This window comes from Apteryx rowi, unplaced genomic scaffold, assembly GCF_003343035.1.
Source record: "Apteryx rowi isolate R43461 unplaced genomic scaffold, aptRow1 scaffold_182, whole genome shotgun sequence".
In the NCBI taxonomy this organism is placed as follows: Eukaryota; Metazoa; Chordata; class Aves; order Apterygiformes; family Apterygidae; genus Apteryx; species Apteryx rowi.
In genome coordinates this window covers 837199-855603 of record NW_020448108.1, presented here as the reverse complement: position 1 = coordinate 855603, position 18405 = coordinate 837199, and the positions used below count along the sequence as shown (strand labels likewise).

The following is an 18405-nucleotide window of genomic DNA, read 5'->3' as shown; positions in this document are numbered from 1 at the left end:
AAGAAAATGCCTTGGAGGCTTGTAACAGTATTTTGCATTGTTAATATTCTCAGAAATCTTAGAACACCATGAAAAGTTTGTAAGTAGTACCTCAGTTTTACAGAAGGGAAACAGAGGCATGAAACAGTCAATCAGTTTTTAAAGGTCATACAAATAAGCTGGGAATAAAGCTTAGTTTTCCTGACTTCCAGATGTGTCTTAATACCTGTAATGCTTTTTCTCACTTCTGTATAATACAATGATGCACATTAAAATGTTGCAACAGCTATGGAAATATACTTGTTTAGTTTTTACTTTTTATATTAATTTTTTGTTAGAATATAGATGAACTAAATTATGAGAAATCCTGTAATAATGTAATAATGAAGCTGATGGCATTATCGCTCCAGTATACCTGCTGTTGGATTGTCTTCTATTCCAGAGAAAGACTGACTTCAGAGTAAGTTAAAAGAGATAATTTTGCTATCTTGATATTTTAAAACAAACCTATCACTAAAGGTAGCCGCATACTAGAACAAGATAACATTCTTTATTTTGTCTTCTCAGTCCTTTTGCGTCAGGCCAGACTTCTTTTCACTGAAGGCTGACTTCATATTCTTCCTCACAATGCATCCTTCACTGCTCAGTTGCTTAACTGTATTCTAGTTCTCCTTTCACAGATATTGTTGTTGAAGGCACTGTAGTTAGTATTCTAAATTGATGAAACGTATTTATTAAAACATGTAGAAAGTGTTTTTGAATTATTACATGTTTGTATTTAATATTAGTGGTCCAATGAAAATATTTTATAGGTACAGTCTCAGGGGAGCTACTGTGCTGCACCTTGTCTTAATTTATGCCACTTTGGTTCAATTTGCACAGAGGTCAGAAGACTTCGAAGTAAAGGTAATTTTTTTTAACAGTCTGTTTACAAGTCCATTTTAATCTTTACTGTGTGATATTTCTAAAATGTTTAATAATGTGTGCATTCTACATCAAAAACATGAAATAGCTCAACTTTATTAACATAACTCTCTCTGTATACATACGTGTGTATATATATACACATATATATATAATAGAGGAGTTTAATTTGATACTACTGAAGTCAGTGAAAAGACTCTGATTGCCTATAGTACAAGCTGAATCACGTTCAGTAGTAGTTGAAAACAGTGTTTTTACCACTAGAAGTTAAGAAATTATATTGTCCCTTTAATTTTATAAATGATTAGTGTTTGTTAATTCTCCTTATGTCTTAAATTTAAGTCTTTTCAGATTAACAGTATGCTATTAATTTAGCAGAAGAAAGTACAGTGTTTGTTTTCTCTACTATATCAGCTAGTTTGCATGTTTTTAAGTACCATGATAAAATATCTATTTTATTTTTTTCTTTAGAAATAAAAAATCCAATATCTAGAACAATAGACATTAAAAAATGGGGAAAAGATTTCATCTGGCTCACAAAGTTGATGTCTGTAACTTGCTTCTTTTGCATGACATGACATCTTTTATAAGTGATTTTTTTATTTATTTGCATATTAAAATTTATTTCAAAATTGTCTGGTTAAATGAATTTTAGAGAGAAGACAAAGCTTTTCTCAGTCCATGTACACAGCAGTGTAGCTGACAGTTCATTTGAAAATTACTTATGTCTCCAGATTTTTAAGTAACATAATTTCTTTAAACATGTTCTGTTTTAGGCATCTCATATTTATCTGTTTTGTTAGGAACTGATGTTATATCCGTGAACTTGATCACATATGAAGGGCTATAGGTGGAACTAACTTCAACTACATAAGATTTTCATAAATAAGGAGTGTCATTTGGAGCCAGACTACTGGTCAGAGGTTGGATTTCTACCATGTGACATGCATGGATCAGCTTTAGTGACTCTGCATTACTAGCTGTTGCGTTCAGGGCCAACTTTAAGCTTTCCTATTTGTTACCTCCTGTAGCCAATTAAGACATTTGGAGTTTTACTCCTTAGTATAAATGCTAATCAGAAATACTGTGTATCGATTCTAGGTGGTTCTTTTGCCAGGGACTGAAGAAACAGCACTGTTAATTCGTCAAATTGCTGACAACATTTTGATAGCATCTAATATCAATCCTCATGAGTGGTTGGACAAGTCCTGGCTTTCCATCTTGCCATCTGAGGTTTGCTTATCTTTCTTTTAAATTACACTGTCTTTTTCCTGTTGCTAAGACTCAAAGTTCTGGCTGCTTTTTTGTTTTCTGTTTTTTTCACATTGTTTGTGCTTTAAAATACAAGTATAATATAAAAATAAACATAATGTAAAAATACATGAATAATGTTTCAGTTATCCACCAGCTAGTCAATTCAGCCAGCAAAATTAGGTGCAGCTTGGACTCTGACTGTGCTTTCGCAGTTAACCAATAGAGAAGTTTATCTTCCACATCTGTAGGCTAATGCATACAGTTGTTTAGTTCTAGACACTAAATCTGAAAAACTGTCCAAATTGTAAAAGTTGAGTGGCTTCCTTGGGCAGGAAGACAGATTCATCCATTACTGAAGCCAGTGGACTTGATTACAAACTTGCTTTAGCACAAAATAGGATGAACTTCCCTAACTTCTGGTATCATAGTTGATGTTAGATATTCACAATAAATGATGGAACAGGTCAGTCAATCACAAGTTAAATATATGATGTGCTTTAATTTGCATATTAATATTTTCAAATTAGATGTGTGGATTTAGGCATTTTAAGCATATTTGCATGAAAAGTTTGAACTCTTGTAAAGCCAAGATCCTTTCTAGCTTTTGCAAAACTTGGAAATACTTTAAAGCAGGTTTTGGCACCACCTGTCAGGTGTGGGGTATCGGATTATAGCTTTTCCAAGTCAAAGGTTAAGGATACTGGTAAAAACTCAGAGTAATTGGTTGTATCTTGTCTCTGTTCAAGGCACTGGATCCTGGCTTCTGTTGAGTGTAGAGCTCTATGGAAGTCAGGAACTGGAAGCTGCCATTCTTAAATGCTACAGCTCTCAACTTGGCGGCCTCCATGTGACATTCAACCTGCCCTGGTACTGTATTTGGCACCTGTCGCATAGCTGTTTTAAAATCTAACTGTTTTGTAAGACAAAAACAGCTTTCTCAGTTTATCTTAAATAATTCTCTTAAATGGACAATAAGCATGAGAATTCAGTAAATCTGGGAATGCATTTTGAAATCAAGTTTACATGGTTCGCTGGTTTCATCCTTAATTATAGAAATGTCTCTTGACTGTGCTTCCTTTTTACCAACCTACTGTGCAAAAGTTACTCTTTGCAAGAGTGATACTATGTTGTATTTGTAGCAACCTCCCCCCCCAAACCATGTTTCCATGTGGCAGATGCAAAACACCTATCTAAAGTGCACAGATTCAAAGCGCTGCTTCTATGATATATTGTATGCCCAAAGACTTCAAAGGGGTGTCATTCTGCAGATGGAGGGGAAAAAAAAGAAACAGTGATCAAATATGAATCTGACAATATTACTTCCACTTCCAGACAGAGAAATGCCTGCTTACTTTTCCGTGTATCAACCCTCTAGTTGCTCAGTTTATGTTAAAGAAGGGATCTTCACTGAAGAGGCTGTTTCTTGCAAGCTTTAATCAACTTCAGGAGCTCCTGCCACAAGTTCCAAAAAAAGTTTTAAAGGTTGGCCAAAATTAATTTAAGTAGTAAAGCAGCATTTTTGCATTGTTATAATATGGATTTTTATCTGAAACTACTGTCTATTCCTCATATCATTTAAAAAAATGAAGGAAATAATATTTTATGACTGTCATTGCTTTAGCATATCATTATTCATATATAAATTGATGGGTCTGCTAATTCTCAGTAGATTTTGTCAGGTCACCACTATGTTCATGTGAAGATTATTAGAACATTTCCTTAACTTGGAAAATATTCTGTTGATCAGCTTCCTCTCCAGGCTTCTTAGTATCAAGTATGCTATCAGCATGCAAGCCTGTACGTTTCCCTAACACAAGAGACTTTTTCCAATTAAATGTTTCCAGAACATTTTTACTTCCTTCCTTTCATCTAAGTCTTCCTTACACAATAATATAGCCATCTCTCACAAATTAATAGTACTAAGCATTTGAAAAAGCCCTAGAGATTAAGATGAACAGTTCTGTCCAAAAGAGTCCACTTTGCAGTTAGAGCTGTGTGCTCTTACTGTTTCACTTGAGCCAAGTCTGGGAAAATTATAGTGTGATTATATTCTGCTAAATAGATTTAAAAATGCAAAGCTTTTATCAGTAAAGAAAAAGGGAGGAAAATGTCCCATCTTCACATCAGTTACAGATACCACTCACTGCACTTCTCTCTATTTGCTCATCGTTCTCAGAGAATTACTAGTGATACTGCCTTGGATGACTTTAGACATAGCAAACACTCGTAGTTTAGAAAATGAGCAAAGAAATTGAAAATGCTTACTTGTTGACCTCCTTCTCCTCTTGACAGTCCTCTAGTAATTTGTTATGTGACACAATCAGTCATATAGTGGCAGAAACATTTTTTTCTGAATAGCTGTCCCATTTAGGGAATATTTTAAATAATGTAATTTTTTTTTTCCTCCAAGCCAAAATACACAATCCAAGTGTGTCTAACCACTTCTAAAAATGTGCTGGAACAAGTTTCAGTGGGTACAGACCATTTCTTCACTTGGAAGCATTCAGTAAGGATGAAGAATCAAGCAAACAGATACTTGGGCACTGAATATCAATTTGTGCATGTTACTATGATAATTGCATGTGTGTATAGCAGTGTATACTGATGGAAAAACAGAAAAAGATCTCATGAATTTATTTCCTCCATTGTAACCAATATTACTTGCAATCCTGAACTAACAAAAGAAAAGAAAATATATTATGGTATTGATTTTACTGTGTTTCAAGTAATGCGTTATTATTTAGTCTGTTTATAGGTTTAAAATGGTTGGTTTATTGGCTACTGTACATGCCTCTCTTTCATCACTGGTGAGCCTTTTTTTTTTCTTTCCAGCAAGCAAAAATGATACATAAATCTTAGAATCATGACAACTGATTTCACTTTTCATATTTGGCAGTGTAGGCCTGTACTATAAACACTCCTTAAATATCTTTCTTTGATTTCAGCATTTTAGTGACATCACATCTTTGTACAGCCTAAATCCTGCTGCTCCACCAGAAGTAGAAGTAAAATGTGCGTCACCCCCCAAAAACTGGAATAGCTTCAACACACTCTGTCCAAATTATAATCAGAATTATCAGTCTTCAGAGCTGCATGATAAAGGTACAAAACAGCGCAGGTAGTCCCAGTTACTACCACAATATGTCTCCTTTGAGACCAGGTGAAAGTCAAAAAGTATTAGACTCAATTGTCTAATCCTGGAAAGATCTATTGTTCAGAGGAGACAGATTATAATTTAAATGCTCAGTGGTATCTTGTTTTTCTGAAAAAATGTAGAGAAATACACTAATTTCTCATTCTCCAAACAAAATGGTTCACATTTTTCTCCACCAGGACCATCTGATGTGAATTCTGAAGCCATGATCCCACCATTGAATCATCAACAGGATTTTATTAACTCTGACTTTTCAAGTTATATGCAAAAGAAGTCATGTTCTTCAGATGCAGTTGTGGGGAAGAAGCAGGACTTCTTTGTTGTGCCAAAGGATTATGAAGATTTTGCTCATCCAGATGTTAAGAATTCTGTTTATGTTCAACGACAGCCCTTCATGATGTACTGTAGCTCTGATCATTATTCCAAAAATTCTGAAGAGGATTTCTTTGCAACTTTCAGTGAATATGCATCTCCAGAGAGATCTAAGAGTTTTCTAGAAGAATTTAGAGACGTGACATCTACGAGCCCAGAAATTCTGATTGACGAGACCCCTTGGAATGATTATTCATCCACTTGCACATATGATTCATTTGCCCCCGTTGACTCAGATGAGCTTCAAAGTCTGAACTTTCACCAAAGAGCTAGAGAATCTTCAGGAAAGAGAGAAAAAAGTGCATCATTATTATTGACAGAAGAAAAAAATGTAACAGGTATGTGCAAAGCAAACAGAAGTTGCTGAAATTCTGTTTGTAACTCTACCAAAAACAGGAGTTTCTGTAAGAATAGATTCCATATTTTGTCTAAGTAGTTGTTAAATCCAACCCAATAGTTGCACTTTTCCCTTAGTACTGGACTTATTTGCACTTATGTTTCTTGTGTAAATGTTCCTAAATTTGTACTTCAAACAGTAAGAATATTTTTGAAAAAAATGTTTTTCCTTGTTAAATACTGAAACTTTAGCTCTCCAATTTTATAAACTTCAACCTCTTCTCTCTTTTACAGAGTCTGAAACGTACATAATAAACTTGCCAGAATTATTTTAAAAAGCTATGGGAAATACTATCTTATAAACATAGTTTTAGACAAAATGCAAAAGAAAAGACTAGAAAGTGCTTTTCTCAAAGGACAAAAATTAATTCAGCAAATTCAGAGAATTAAATTTAGATATTATTAATGGCTGTGTTTTGCTGTTGACTTTAATGGAGTCAGGATTTCATCCTGATACCTTTCTGAGTTTGTTTCATGCAGTTTCCTTATTCTTCAAATCGTTTTTCATTAACTAATGTCTCTGGGGTTAAAACACTCTATCCTGAAATCATTATAAAGCATATTTCTTTAAATAGATAGTGTATAAGGTGTACTTCAAAACTTCATTAACCCTGAAAGTGTGTACAGTCCTAATACAAAACCTTCAGCCTTCCTTTTTTTCAGCCACTGCCTTGTTTTCTTATCCCCAATATACTTTCTCAAATACAGTTAGCCCGAGATGTTTTTTCATAAGGCATAATATGTATCCATGGTGTTTTAAAAGTAAGAAAGGGTTGTTAGTCTGTCTCATGCTAAAGATTACTGTATCATATATTGTAGTATTTTTTTAAACTCTGCTGCTTCTTTATAGGTAAGACACTAAATTCTTTTAAAATCCAAGGTTGAGTTTCTCGAAAAGAGTGCCTAACTCCTTCCTAGTACAGATAATTCAATTTATATTTTCTCTGCTGCTGTGTATAGTGAAATCTCTTGGTAGTACAGCAAGGTTAGCACAGCACTAATGTTTCCACTAATTAAATCAGACTCATTCATGAAAACACAAGTAGCTAATTGATATCATTATGTTTCATGGGCTGCTTAAGGCAATGCTGGCAGTAAACAGGAAAAGTTAATTGCATATGGTGAACTGATTTTAATTTTCAGCCGATGTGAATTAAGGTATTTATACAGAAATTGTGAACAGGGCTGTTGCCTCTTCATTGGGATTAAAGTTGAGATCTGGGGTGCTGCTAGATAGTTAACAGTATTTCAGTAACCTGTAAATGGAACTAATAGTAGAAAATTCTAATTGCAGTAGTTTTAGTAGAGATCGGGGCAAATTTTCATGGTACCACCTGTTAGAATATTCTGAAAACACTGTGATCTCTGATTGAATGGCTTTCTGTAATACTGTGGCCTGATATGGCAAGGATATACTTAAACCTGAAGCAAAGAAAGAAAGGAGAGGTGATTTTGCCTTAGCTTTTGGGAGAGTAGACTTATTCTACTTTATTATTCAGGAGTCAACTGAAAAATAAGTATACAAGATACATGTACATGCTAATGCAAAAAACACCTTAATATACTGAAAGCTTTCTGAAATCCTAAATTTCAGAAACATGTGCAGGGTCAGGTCAGGTCTTTAAAAATCCGTGTTAAGAACCTTTAGGAACTTCTGCAGGCTTCAGGTCAAGCTTTTATTAAACCACAAACAATTAATGCCAACATGCCAAGCCAATATTTCCACTCAAACATATGAAATTCTTAGGTCACTGGTAAGGCTTTCTGGTAATACTTTTTGAAAAGGCTAAACAGAATTTTGTTCTAGTAACTTATTCTGAATAGGAAAAAATTCAAGTATTTTATTGTAAAAATACTTGAATTCTAATAATGTCAGTAGCCTTTTTAACTAACTTGAAAACAGGACTAATTTGTGTCTCTGATTAAAAAAGATTAACTTTCTCTGTTACTGAATATTGGGTGAAATAAATAGAAATAAGCATGAACATCTTTACTGAAATAATGCCCTTAAATGTACTGCAGGTTAATGTATTGATTTTGTACATAAGGTCCTGTGTTATTGTTACAGGGTAATATGCATAAAACTGTTCAGTAATAAATATTAGTTAATCTGTACACATTTCATTTTATGTCGTCTTATGTGCTTTTCATACAAAGCACACTTGTTAAAGCTAAAGTCAGTTACTGCTTCTGGGAAACATAGTTAAGCTTGTACACCAGTGGTGTTTATAGTTTATCATGTCTATATTTTTTTCTATTTTGTTTCCAGATTTTAGATTTGCAGAAGTACCACAGGGCAAAAAAAGGAGATTAACATTTGAAAGAGTCCCTGGAAGAAGTGATGGACAAACACGTCTGAAGTTCTTTTGAATGGAGTGGGGAGTTGCATACTATAGATGCTTTTTTAAATTTTTAAAACATTTAAAGTGAAATGGATTAAATTCAGTTCTTTGTTCATTTTTAAAGAAAAATTGGGGTTGAGGAAGAGTGTTGGCAATTTACTAATTAAGGACTTTTGTATGTTTTTAAAATTTTTCTAACAAAGGTGTTCCTTGAACCTGGAGAATTTATTGCTTCTCTCTTCTTATAAGTCATATAAATTACCTTATCTTTCTTCATACAAAAAAGTAAAATATGAATGAAAAACACAGATGCCAAAGCATATAGAGTATCCAAGGGACCTGTGTTTGCTCCCTAAGGGTGTAGGCTTCCGAATCTGCAGATGAACAAGATCTGCCAGAATCTCAAGACTTCTCTGAAAGTGTTAGAGCTTTCTTTCACGTAAAGCCTGGAGCCCTTGCGCTCTTCCTTAGGTGCAGCTGCACTTTCTTCCTTGTGACAGCTCACTTAGAAGCCATGTGATGTTTTGAGCTTCTGAACTGGCTTTAGTCATGTTCAGGCTTCAGAAAAAAACATACTTGTTTTATGGACTGCATGTGAAAGATATGTCGAAATTTAGGATTCTCATAGTTTTGATTCAAAGTTATGACCCTAGCTCTCTTTGTAAGCCAGTGGAGACCATCTGTTAGTGAAGATCATTTGTTGGCATCCAACTTTTTCAGCCTCCTACAGTACATCTGCAGGCAGGGAAATGAGAAGCGTTTGAGATGCACTGCCAGCCACTGTAGGCTAAAGCCAGAAGAAGCAGAAGATGAAGGGGAAAAAATGTCATCTGCATTGCAAGCTATAGAAGAGAGAGGGTAGAATAGTAACTGAACCCCCATATTCCATTAAAAGATTTGGTAACAATCCTGGAAATACAGATGGGAGCAATGGTAGACAGTAACTCCATCCTACTGCAGGAATAGGTGTAGCAATAATACAGTTTGCAAAGGAATGTCAGCCAGCTCCAGAACATCAGTGTTCATTCAGTGCCCTTTAGTTGAGATTATTCAGTTTTCAAATCCACTATTTTTTTTGTTTAATGCAATAACAGAAAAAAACAGGTGTTGCAAGATGGTTTATGCTTGCAGTAAAATACTTTCTTGACCATAGGCTTTCATGAAGTACATATTCACTATTTGGCTTTAAAAAAAAAAAAATGGTGCTCAGGGGATTAACTTTGGTTTCTCAGGGAAAATTGTATACTGATTTTTAAGTGAGAATTCCTAAAAGCTATGGTGACAGCCCTAACAGCAATTTTAACTTAAAATAATATCCCCAAATTATTTGTATCCAAATTGTTTACAAGATTTTAGAAAATTCCTTTCACATGTAACTTGAAAAAAGATTTTTTTCCTAGAACTAGAAACAAGCCAGTGTTTCCCTATTTTGCCCAAAATAAGAAAAAGACTTAAATAAAAATTGCAGTCCGCTCACTATTTCTGGCCCATTTTTGTGGTCACTTGACCTAACCATTTTCCATCTCTCCTGTCTCCCAAATTGCTAGGCTCAGGAATCTGTTCTTTTAAGAGTGCAGCTCTGCAAAAACTCAGTCACAAACAACCACAGCGAGGAAAATTATAGCTGCCGCTGCTAGCTATGTATTTACATCCTTCTTTCAGACATACAAAGGTTGAGACCAGTACTTCAGTTTGAACACTCATGAAAAGCTAGCACAGATAATCCATAGCGTAGCAATGACAGTTCGCTTCAAAAACAGGGGCAACCCATATGCTGCCTACATTAGATCAGTGAAGAAAATTCAAGTGCTGTCCGCATTCAGTTTCTGTTAGAAAAATATCAGTGAATGGTTAGTTATTGGCAGCATAATGGAAAATAAGGTTAAGGGCTTGCAATGACCATTTGGTTTTTAATCTGTTTTTGACTCTCAGTCTCACAGATGCATACATCCGGACAAATTCATCACATGTAAGGTACTTTCCCCTCTCTCATCAGCTTGATGCAAAGGAAAGTTAGTATTGCACTGTATAAACATTTTTGTGTCCTAATGTATGTGTAACTGAGAAGAATCCCACAGTGTTAGAGTATCAAAAGAATTTCATCCTGGAAGGGGAAGCAATCAGTGTTGACTAAACAATGATTGACTGTTGTCCTTGTTTTTCCCTAATTGGGGGTAAGAAGGAAATGTGACTTCATCTTTGCACCGCATCTTTTTTGTCTGAGAATGTCCATCAGCAGTAGGAATAATCATCAGGTCTTGGATCAAATTTGCAAATTGCTTAGTGAACAGGCAGGTGGAACTGAAGATGGAAAAACAGTCTTGCTGATGGTTTGTGAGAGGTGATGTTGAAGGGCTGTAAGAGAGGTGACAGTGAGAAAAGATGGCCTTGCGGCTCGTGCTAGAGGCTTGGTGTACAGATTTTTACATTCACTTAATCTGCTTTATCACAGGCATCCTGTGAAACCTTCAGTCATGAGACTGGTAACAAGGCATGCTGCACTCCCCCAGCAGCTGGGGCCTTGGCAGACAACCTCTTCCATGGCTTTCATTAGAGGAAAATCAGGTATCATTGTCTGCAGTAGTCCAGCCTGCTAGAGATTACACCTGCTACAGCAAGGGCAACACAAGACGGTTATCCCCGCCAAAGCCGTCCCAGTGCTCAGGCAAATCAGTGCAAAGCCTGCTATGTCTGCAGTTTGAGCCAGGGCCCTGCCCTGTTAACTGGACAACTAAGAGATACCCTATTCTGCTGCCCATGTCCATCTATCAAATTCCTGTTGCAACACCATTTGACTGACAGGCTAGCAACAGCTACTTTTTCTTACACGCTGTAACTTAAAAGCTTTTGTGCCAGCTCATTAGTGAGTCCAAGCTTCAAGTGAGGACATAGTGCAGAAAAGGAGGCATAGCAGGTGGGCCTGGGGAAAGGTTTTATTGCAGGAGGTAAAAAAGGTCTGAAGGGCTTATCTGGGAAGGAGGCAGCTAGGAGCAGCAGAGCAATACCAGTAGCCAGACGCTGGTCAAAGTCATTCGAACGTGTACCCTCCTCTCCCTCACTCCTCACCGAGCTGAGCATTTTGACCTCAGCCTAAGCCTCTGATCACCTCTCTGCAAATACAAAGAACTGTTTCCTCTAGATTACTGCAATAAGTGCAGGTGTCAAATACTACAAGAAAAACAGTCAGACATACTCAAGTAGCCTACAAAGAAAAGGAAGCCAAAGAAAGGCTCTTAAAGAAAGATGTTCTTTTCTGTACTTGAAGGCACAGTTCGTGTTGGCAGTATTGTTGCTTTCTTTTCAGTGTGTCCCTGCAGGACAAGTGTGAAAAACATTTGTTAAAGACTGAACTGTCTGGGGGACATTCATTGCCCCATTTCAGTTTATATTTATGAAAACTAAATATTCAGATCACCTGAGGTGACATTGCAAACTTCCTTACAGTTTCAAGATTTATGTGTTAGCCTGGTCACTTAGCTACTCTGTGCCCACGAAAAATGATAAATAGCTGTAAGTAGGAATTTTCTATTCATGAGACACAAAATTTTCTAAAAATCCATCAGTAACCTTTTCTTCCCAAAAAGCCATGAGGGCTCCTCTCCCATCTTAAAATTAAAGAATCCTCCTAAAAGCTCACTAATGGGTTTGCTCTTTCTTACAATTAAACAAAGAGTTCAAAGCCAGTAGGGAAAGGAATTTTATTTCCAAACTTCTAAAAGCCTAATACAAACAATAGATATTAAACAAACTGAAAAAACATAGTAAAAAACATTAATGTTGTCCTTGTAAAAGTGCTCTATAAAAAAAACTGAAGGCGCATAACCAAGCACATTTTATTTGCAGAAGTTAGTAATTTACATGTATTTCAAACCTTGACATATATGCATGCAAATACCTTTGTGTTCATGTGGTTTTAGTGTCTGGTCACATTTTAGACATTTGTCAAGGATATTCCACCAAGGCAGTATCTTTATGAATACAAATTAGGAGAAGTATTAAACCCATTGGAAGTTTTGTAAGAAACAAGCCTTAAGAATCAAGCCTGTGCTACATTTTGTGTCAATCAGTTTCTAAGTATGTGTCATTTGTGAACTCAAATGCACTTGAAAAACAGTGTAGCTGATTCCCAGACTTGCCAATTAAAAAAAAAAAAGAAAAAAGGAGTTCCATTTGAGAACAATATCTTACTACAAACAGCAATTACTTTTATTTTTTAACAGTTCATTTTATGGATGTTTTACTTTGGAAAATACAAATATTTTTACTTTCCCAAATTTTGTAATTTATGTAGGCAGAAAATCTTTCATTCAGGCATAACAACGTACCAAGATAGAAATAAGTAATTTGGTAAAGATTCATGTGCTTTTCTTTTCTAAAATGTAAACATCTCAAAGAATATTTGTACAGTTAGTATAATGTAGTAACAATGGTGACAATTATGAAAAGAATATTAGTTATAGTAAAAACTTTACAAACATTAGTAAATGGTCTAGTGAAGTAGAGATACACAAGAACAAATAGATAAATTAATTACTAGGAGATCATTTTAGCCACACAAAAGTAAGGGCACAGAGATAGTCTTTTCTTGAAAAGGAAAGGCAGTTGTTATTCGTGTCATGCTTGAAGGCAGCTCTCTGATGACCTTCCCTACAAAAGGAAAAAAAGGTCTATTAAATGCTGTCTTCCTAAGCTGATACATTTCTCTTAGAAATTATAACACAAAAGATGCTTTGCACTGAGTCAAACTGAATGAGCACCTTTCTTTGTTGGATGTTGGCATCCTTGAGCACTACAAAATTTTTGCACTGCTTTTTTCATTTTATTCTCATCTTTTATGATCCTAAGATAATTAAATTCCTACCTAGATAATTGAGCTATTAGCAAAAGATAATAAAATGAAATCTGGGGCTCAGCCATGCATTTATAAAATGATTGTATTATATTAAGCAAACTCAAACTTGAGAAAATGTTTTGTATCCTGCCTGGATGATACAATCAAACTCAAATCCTAGAAATATACAAGGAGTTAGATAGGCTACTTCAACAGCAAAAGAGTGCATGCAACAGTCTCTATCAACTTTATCACATTTGCAGTAAGGAATAAGGATAACACCTAAATTTACTGTAACTAAAGAGAAAATCTTCTGGTCTTTATCCCGTTTTTCCACAAGAAAACAAGCCAGCATGCTCTCTCTCTTCCACTTCAGTCTTGTCTTCTCAGACCTATGTAGCAACAATCAAAACTGTGCTATTAATGAGATATCAACACAACTTTAAACTCATGAACTCTGGAGAGGAAAAGGGGAATATTCTACAAGTACTTTATGTTCTAGTTTGAATTCTTCTAAAGAAAATACTAATTTTCACTGTGACAGCCTTCTCAAAGAAATTTGGTGTTTCTTCCTTTCCCATTAGTTTCTCCACCTCAGTAGCAGAAACTGTATTTACTTTTTCTGTTAAAGAGGAGTAGTGCTTTCTGAATATCCTACTACCATGTAAGTTTGTCATGCATAAGAAACAAAGATTTTCCAGCAAAAGTTATGGTGGTGATCCGGCCTGAGAGTACTAGCACACAAATCTGTCCTTCCTCCTACTGCAGTCACTGCTACCAGCATGACAGATGGGAGAGACAAGAGTGGGAACTACAGGACTGAATCCCAGAAACTTCTGTATGCTGGATGGGTCCGTGCTCCAGCTGCACCACAGATACAAACAACGTACAGCACTCATGCCGACAGAGTTCAGGGAGTATCCTGCGTTTTAGATCTGTGCTGAAAACAGTTACGGAGAATGCAATTACAGTTCATCTCAGCTCCTCGCTGCCTGCACCACTTTTGGCACTGTACCAACAGCAACAACTGAAAAAGCCTAAGGACAGACACAGCCAAAATTAACTGCAACATGATATTGAAGACAATATATTTTTAACAAGGTTCTTGCCTAAGCTATGAGGTAGTCACTAAAATACATGTGAGTGTTACAGCTTTGCCTTACTTCTTCAAGCTGGATACATGCCTGTTTTGTGGCTGGCTGTGTCAAACATGCAGCAGTGTTTCATGGATAGTTTCTATTATTTTAGGGGGCACAAATGACCCTAGAGCTGGTCAAGTGCAAAAAACCCCCCCAAACTATAAACAAAACAATAAAAGACCCCAAACCCAAAAGCCCTCAAGAAGGGACAAACAGCAGGAGAGAGGCATATTTCAATGGTCACACCTAAAAGAAACAGAAAAGCATTATGTAGAGTCAGCAGGAAAGTGATAGGCATTTTGCCCTGAGGAACCCAACATTTAAACAACTGTAAGAATGTATCTTTGTCATTCCTTGGCCTTGGGTTTCAAATCAGTCATCTGGGTCACATCTGTGACTTTATTACCTGATTTCAGAGTAGGGCACAGGATCTGGGTTCTCGAAAGGGATTGCTCCCTGCAGGAACTCCAACAAGCAAGGCGTCTTTGCAGGCATTTTGCATGCAGTACTGCTGGAGCTCTGCAGCTGCCTGAGAGACCTGTGCAAAGAAAAAGGAAAAACAAACCCAAAGAGGAAACTAATTTATTCACAAGCATGTATTAGGCATTTCCTCTTGGAGAAACATTATCAAACAGAGTTGGATTGCAGCCAGGTCAGCGCTTGAATTCTAAAACACCAAGTAAATCAACACAGATGCACATTTACAAAGCCCTGATGAGACATGCATGAAACACTATGCCAGTGATGAGCCAGAGCAGTGCATAGGATTGAGATGTGTATGCCATGGAATTTGTCCTCATTTTAGGTTTATGTTTGAACTCTTATACCCTAACATAATTAATAAAAAGTATTTTTATTTCCAAACTGTTAGGCAACACAGAGAATAATGATGAAGGAAAGGGGAAAAAAAGAAGGAAAAGCTTTTTTAGGTCCAAATTGCCACGTTCCCCTGGCAACGAAGTCAGACGTTCAAATCCAGTCTCTGGCCCCCAAATAGGACAGTCCTGATGTCCAGAGGTGCAGAACAAGCCCAGGAACCTGAGGGCAAGACAGCTACAGCACTATACTCCCCTGCTCTCCCTGTGCATGGCAAGTCAGGAAAGCCAGGAAAAGGCAGAGAGATTCCCAGTTTCTCAGACAGGCATTGGGAGCAGCTGCATGAAGCAGTCCCAGGCATGCTCCCTGCCACATTTTGGATAAAAGGAATTACTGAGAATGCTTGTGGGAATACCAGCTCCCCTCTGGCTTCACTGCCACSTTCACTACAGAGCTCCTGAAATACTGCCTTTCCTTCCCGTGCAGCTTTGCAGTGTTACCGGAGGAGGGATGAGACGACAGGCAGAGCAAGCACCTGCACTTCCCAAACCCTTGACTGAAGACGGGACTTTGGTCTGGGGCTCTCAGATCTAACAGCGTCCCCCGGTGGGCTGGGAAGCCTGGCCTGCCTAACACATCCTTTCATTTGCTTCTTCACCGTCGTTCTGTTCACAGCCTACCAGCTCTCACTGATAATATTCACCCTTGCAACTGCCTGAATCTACACAGAAGATAGATTCTTTATAAATCTATCTTTAAATTTTAAGAGAGGAGAAGAGGCAAAGAGGTATTAAAAGAACCACTTTCCCCAGCCTCCCACTTCCTCTTTGAAGGAGTATAAGGAGGAAAATCCACAGTGAGGATCTCTGCTCCTCCATGGACTTTGTCACTCTTCCTGGAGAGAATCTCTCTCCCGTGCTGCCGAGGCCTCCCACCCTGCCCACCCTTTTGATACCCTACAGTATTAAACATCGTTGCTTCAGTCGCAGTGTTGACACTTGATCCTCTCCCGGGGCCTGACTATGCATCACATACTGGTATAAGGCAGAGGTGGCACTACCCAGCACGGGTCAAGCCAGGGCTGCACGGAGGTTTTTCCAGGGAAAATGATTAGAGAGCTGTTCAGGGCATGGCTCACCGCATGACCAAAGCACGGCTCTGCAGTTCCTTACTGCATGCCTTTGCTCATTACTGCCAAGCTCTGCAAGGAGCACAGAGCTATGGATATCCTACTAGTGCTCCCAGGAAGATATAATCCTATTTTTTGGCCTCTGTGTAAGAATTATCTATCCACCTTCTATAACATTCTTCACTCTTCCAGTTTAGGCAGAAAGCGCAAGGGTTCCTACTGCGTTTCATCATAGGACAAACCCTCTCAGTTCAGCAGCCTCCTGCGTGCAAGATGTGCGGGGTACTTCTTTCCTACTTGGTTTCCTTCTTCTGAAAATACTGTTCCTTTGTACCCTTTTAGCTTGGCAGGGGTAAAAAAAAAAAAATCACTGGAGTTTGTAGTATGGGATGTATTTTTAATACTGCTTTCATATTCAGTTTCCTTCTGAAAACACATTGTCTGCTCAAGGCAACCAAAACAATATGTTTTCTCCCATCTCAGTGTCTGTTAAAACTGATCCAACCTTTTCTTCACCAACTGAAGAATATTCCTCAGTGCTTCTACATTATATGTCAAGAAGCTGAGGCAATGCTGGGCAAAATGCATGTTTTTAAATAATGCATCATTTCATTTGTGACTATAAAAAGAAACAAACAGAGCTTCCTCCAGCGGACCTGGAAAGAGACTGCTGTACACAACGTTGTAAGAAAGAAAAGACCAAAATCTCATCAACTCCAAGCCTCCTCAGAGTACAAGCAAACCCATAATAAAAACCTGTCCCAGAGAAGTCCAACTCCACAATGTCTGTTGACCTCCCCAAAGTAACCCCTAATAAACCACAAACTATACCCATTGTACAAAGGCAAGCAAACAAAAAATTAAATGTCTCGGGATGAGCAGGAGCAAAGACCCAGGGCATTGCCGGTGGTCTAAAGGAGCAGAAATGTTCAGGCAACCTTTTCTGTGTTGGACAACCTCCCTCTTGCCACAAAAAGGCCTGCATGCATTTCTGCTCTGGATCATGCTGTTTGTCATAGATTCCTACACATCATTGCTATGATAAGCTACACTCACAGATTTGTCAACTTAGTATTATCTAATAAGATGTAATGACATTAATAAATTGTCAGGATAATGTCCAAAAGCCGTGGTGGTTTCACCTTTCAATGGGCACTTTGAATTTTCACCAGACCCGGGCAGGAGTGGTGAGAAAAGGCATTTAAATAAAGCAGCAGCTATGTCCCTGAAGCTCAATACGCTGCCACTGTGTTCAAACCAAGGAAGCCAGTGTTTTATGACTGGTCAGTGGCCTGTGTACGGAGGTGATGAGAGAAGAGGAAAGCATAGGATGCAAATTAATTTGACCTTTATCACTTCACAGCCTAAGTTGGACTTCGGATGCGGCTGGAAAGAGTCACTTTCTCAAAGCAGTGGTGGAACCAGTGAAGCCCCCACCTGCTAGGAACCAAGTTTGACAGGACTGCAGGGGTGATTTCAGATTGCTAGAGCCCCCCTCCCCCCCTCCCCCAAAAAAAACAACACACACACACACACACACACACACACACAAAAAAAAACTCTTAGGGATTGGCAGATGACAGGCCTGCCTCACTAGCCTGTCTTCGCCTGGAAGTCAGCAGACATGAGAAGGTTCATGCATGCATAGAAAATTGCCTGTTTTCCCCAAGTGTGTCCGGGGATGCAAAAACATCCTGCCTCTCCCTGCAGACCCTGCCTGCTCTCAGAGCGGGGGAAGCTGTCTGGGTCAGCGGCGAGGAGCTACCCGGGATTACCGCGCTTGCTTGTGCAGAACTAACGAGGTTCTGCTGCATTATTTGTTATGGCCACTTTCAGCAGGGAACGGCCCTCGCTCCACCGCACCATCTCGGGCGGTGAGTTGCAGGGCCGGGGGCCGGGGGCCGGGCTCGGCGCTCCCGGAGCACATGCAGCCTCCGCGGCCCCCTCCAGAGCAGGCCGGCCTGAAAACAAGGAACAAACTGCAGGGGAAGCAGCTCGCCTCCTCCAGCCGCCGTGCAAGAGCAGGCCCCCTCCGCGCCCGGGGGCGCCCGGCATCCTCCCCCCGCCCC

General features: G+C 38.2%; 1 protein-coding gene across 1 annotated transcript in view; it reads left to right on the top strand.

The window, feature by feature from the left end:
• Positions 1-8449, top strand: part of CUNH9orf84 (chromosome unknown C9orf84 homolog) — a 55628-nt gene extending 47179 nt beyond the window's left edge. The window contains exons 22-28 of the mRNA XM_026061571.1: positions 318-439; positions 792-885; positions 2005-2136; positions 3490-3639; positions 5103-5259; positions 5491-6021; positions 8349-8449. Of these exons, the coding sequence (XP_025917356.1) occupies positions 318-439; positions 792-885; positions 2005-2136; positions 3490-3639; positions 5103-5259; positions 5491-6021; positions 8349-8449 (1287 nt within the window). The remainder of the gene's footprint in view (positions 1-317; positions 440-791; positions 886-2004; positions 2137-3489; positions 3640-5102; positions 5260-5490; positions 6022-8348) is intronic.
• The last annotated feature ends 9956 nt before the right edge of the window (positions 8450-18405 follow it).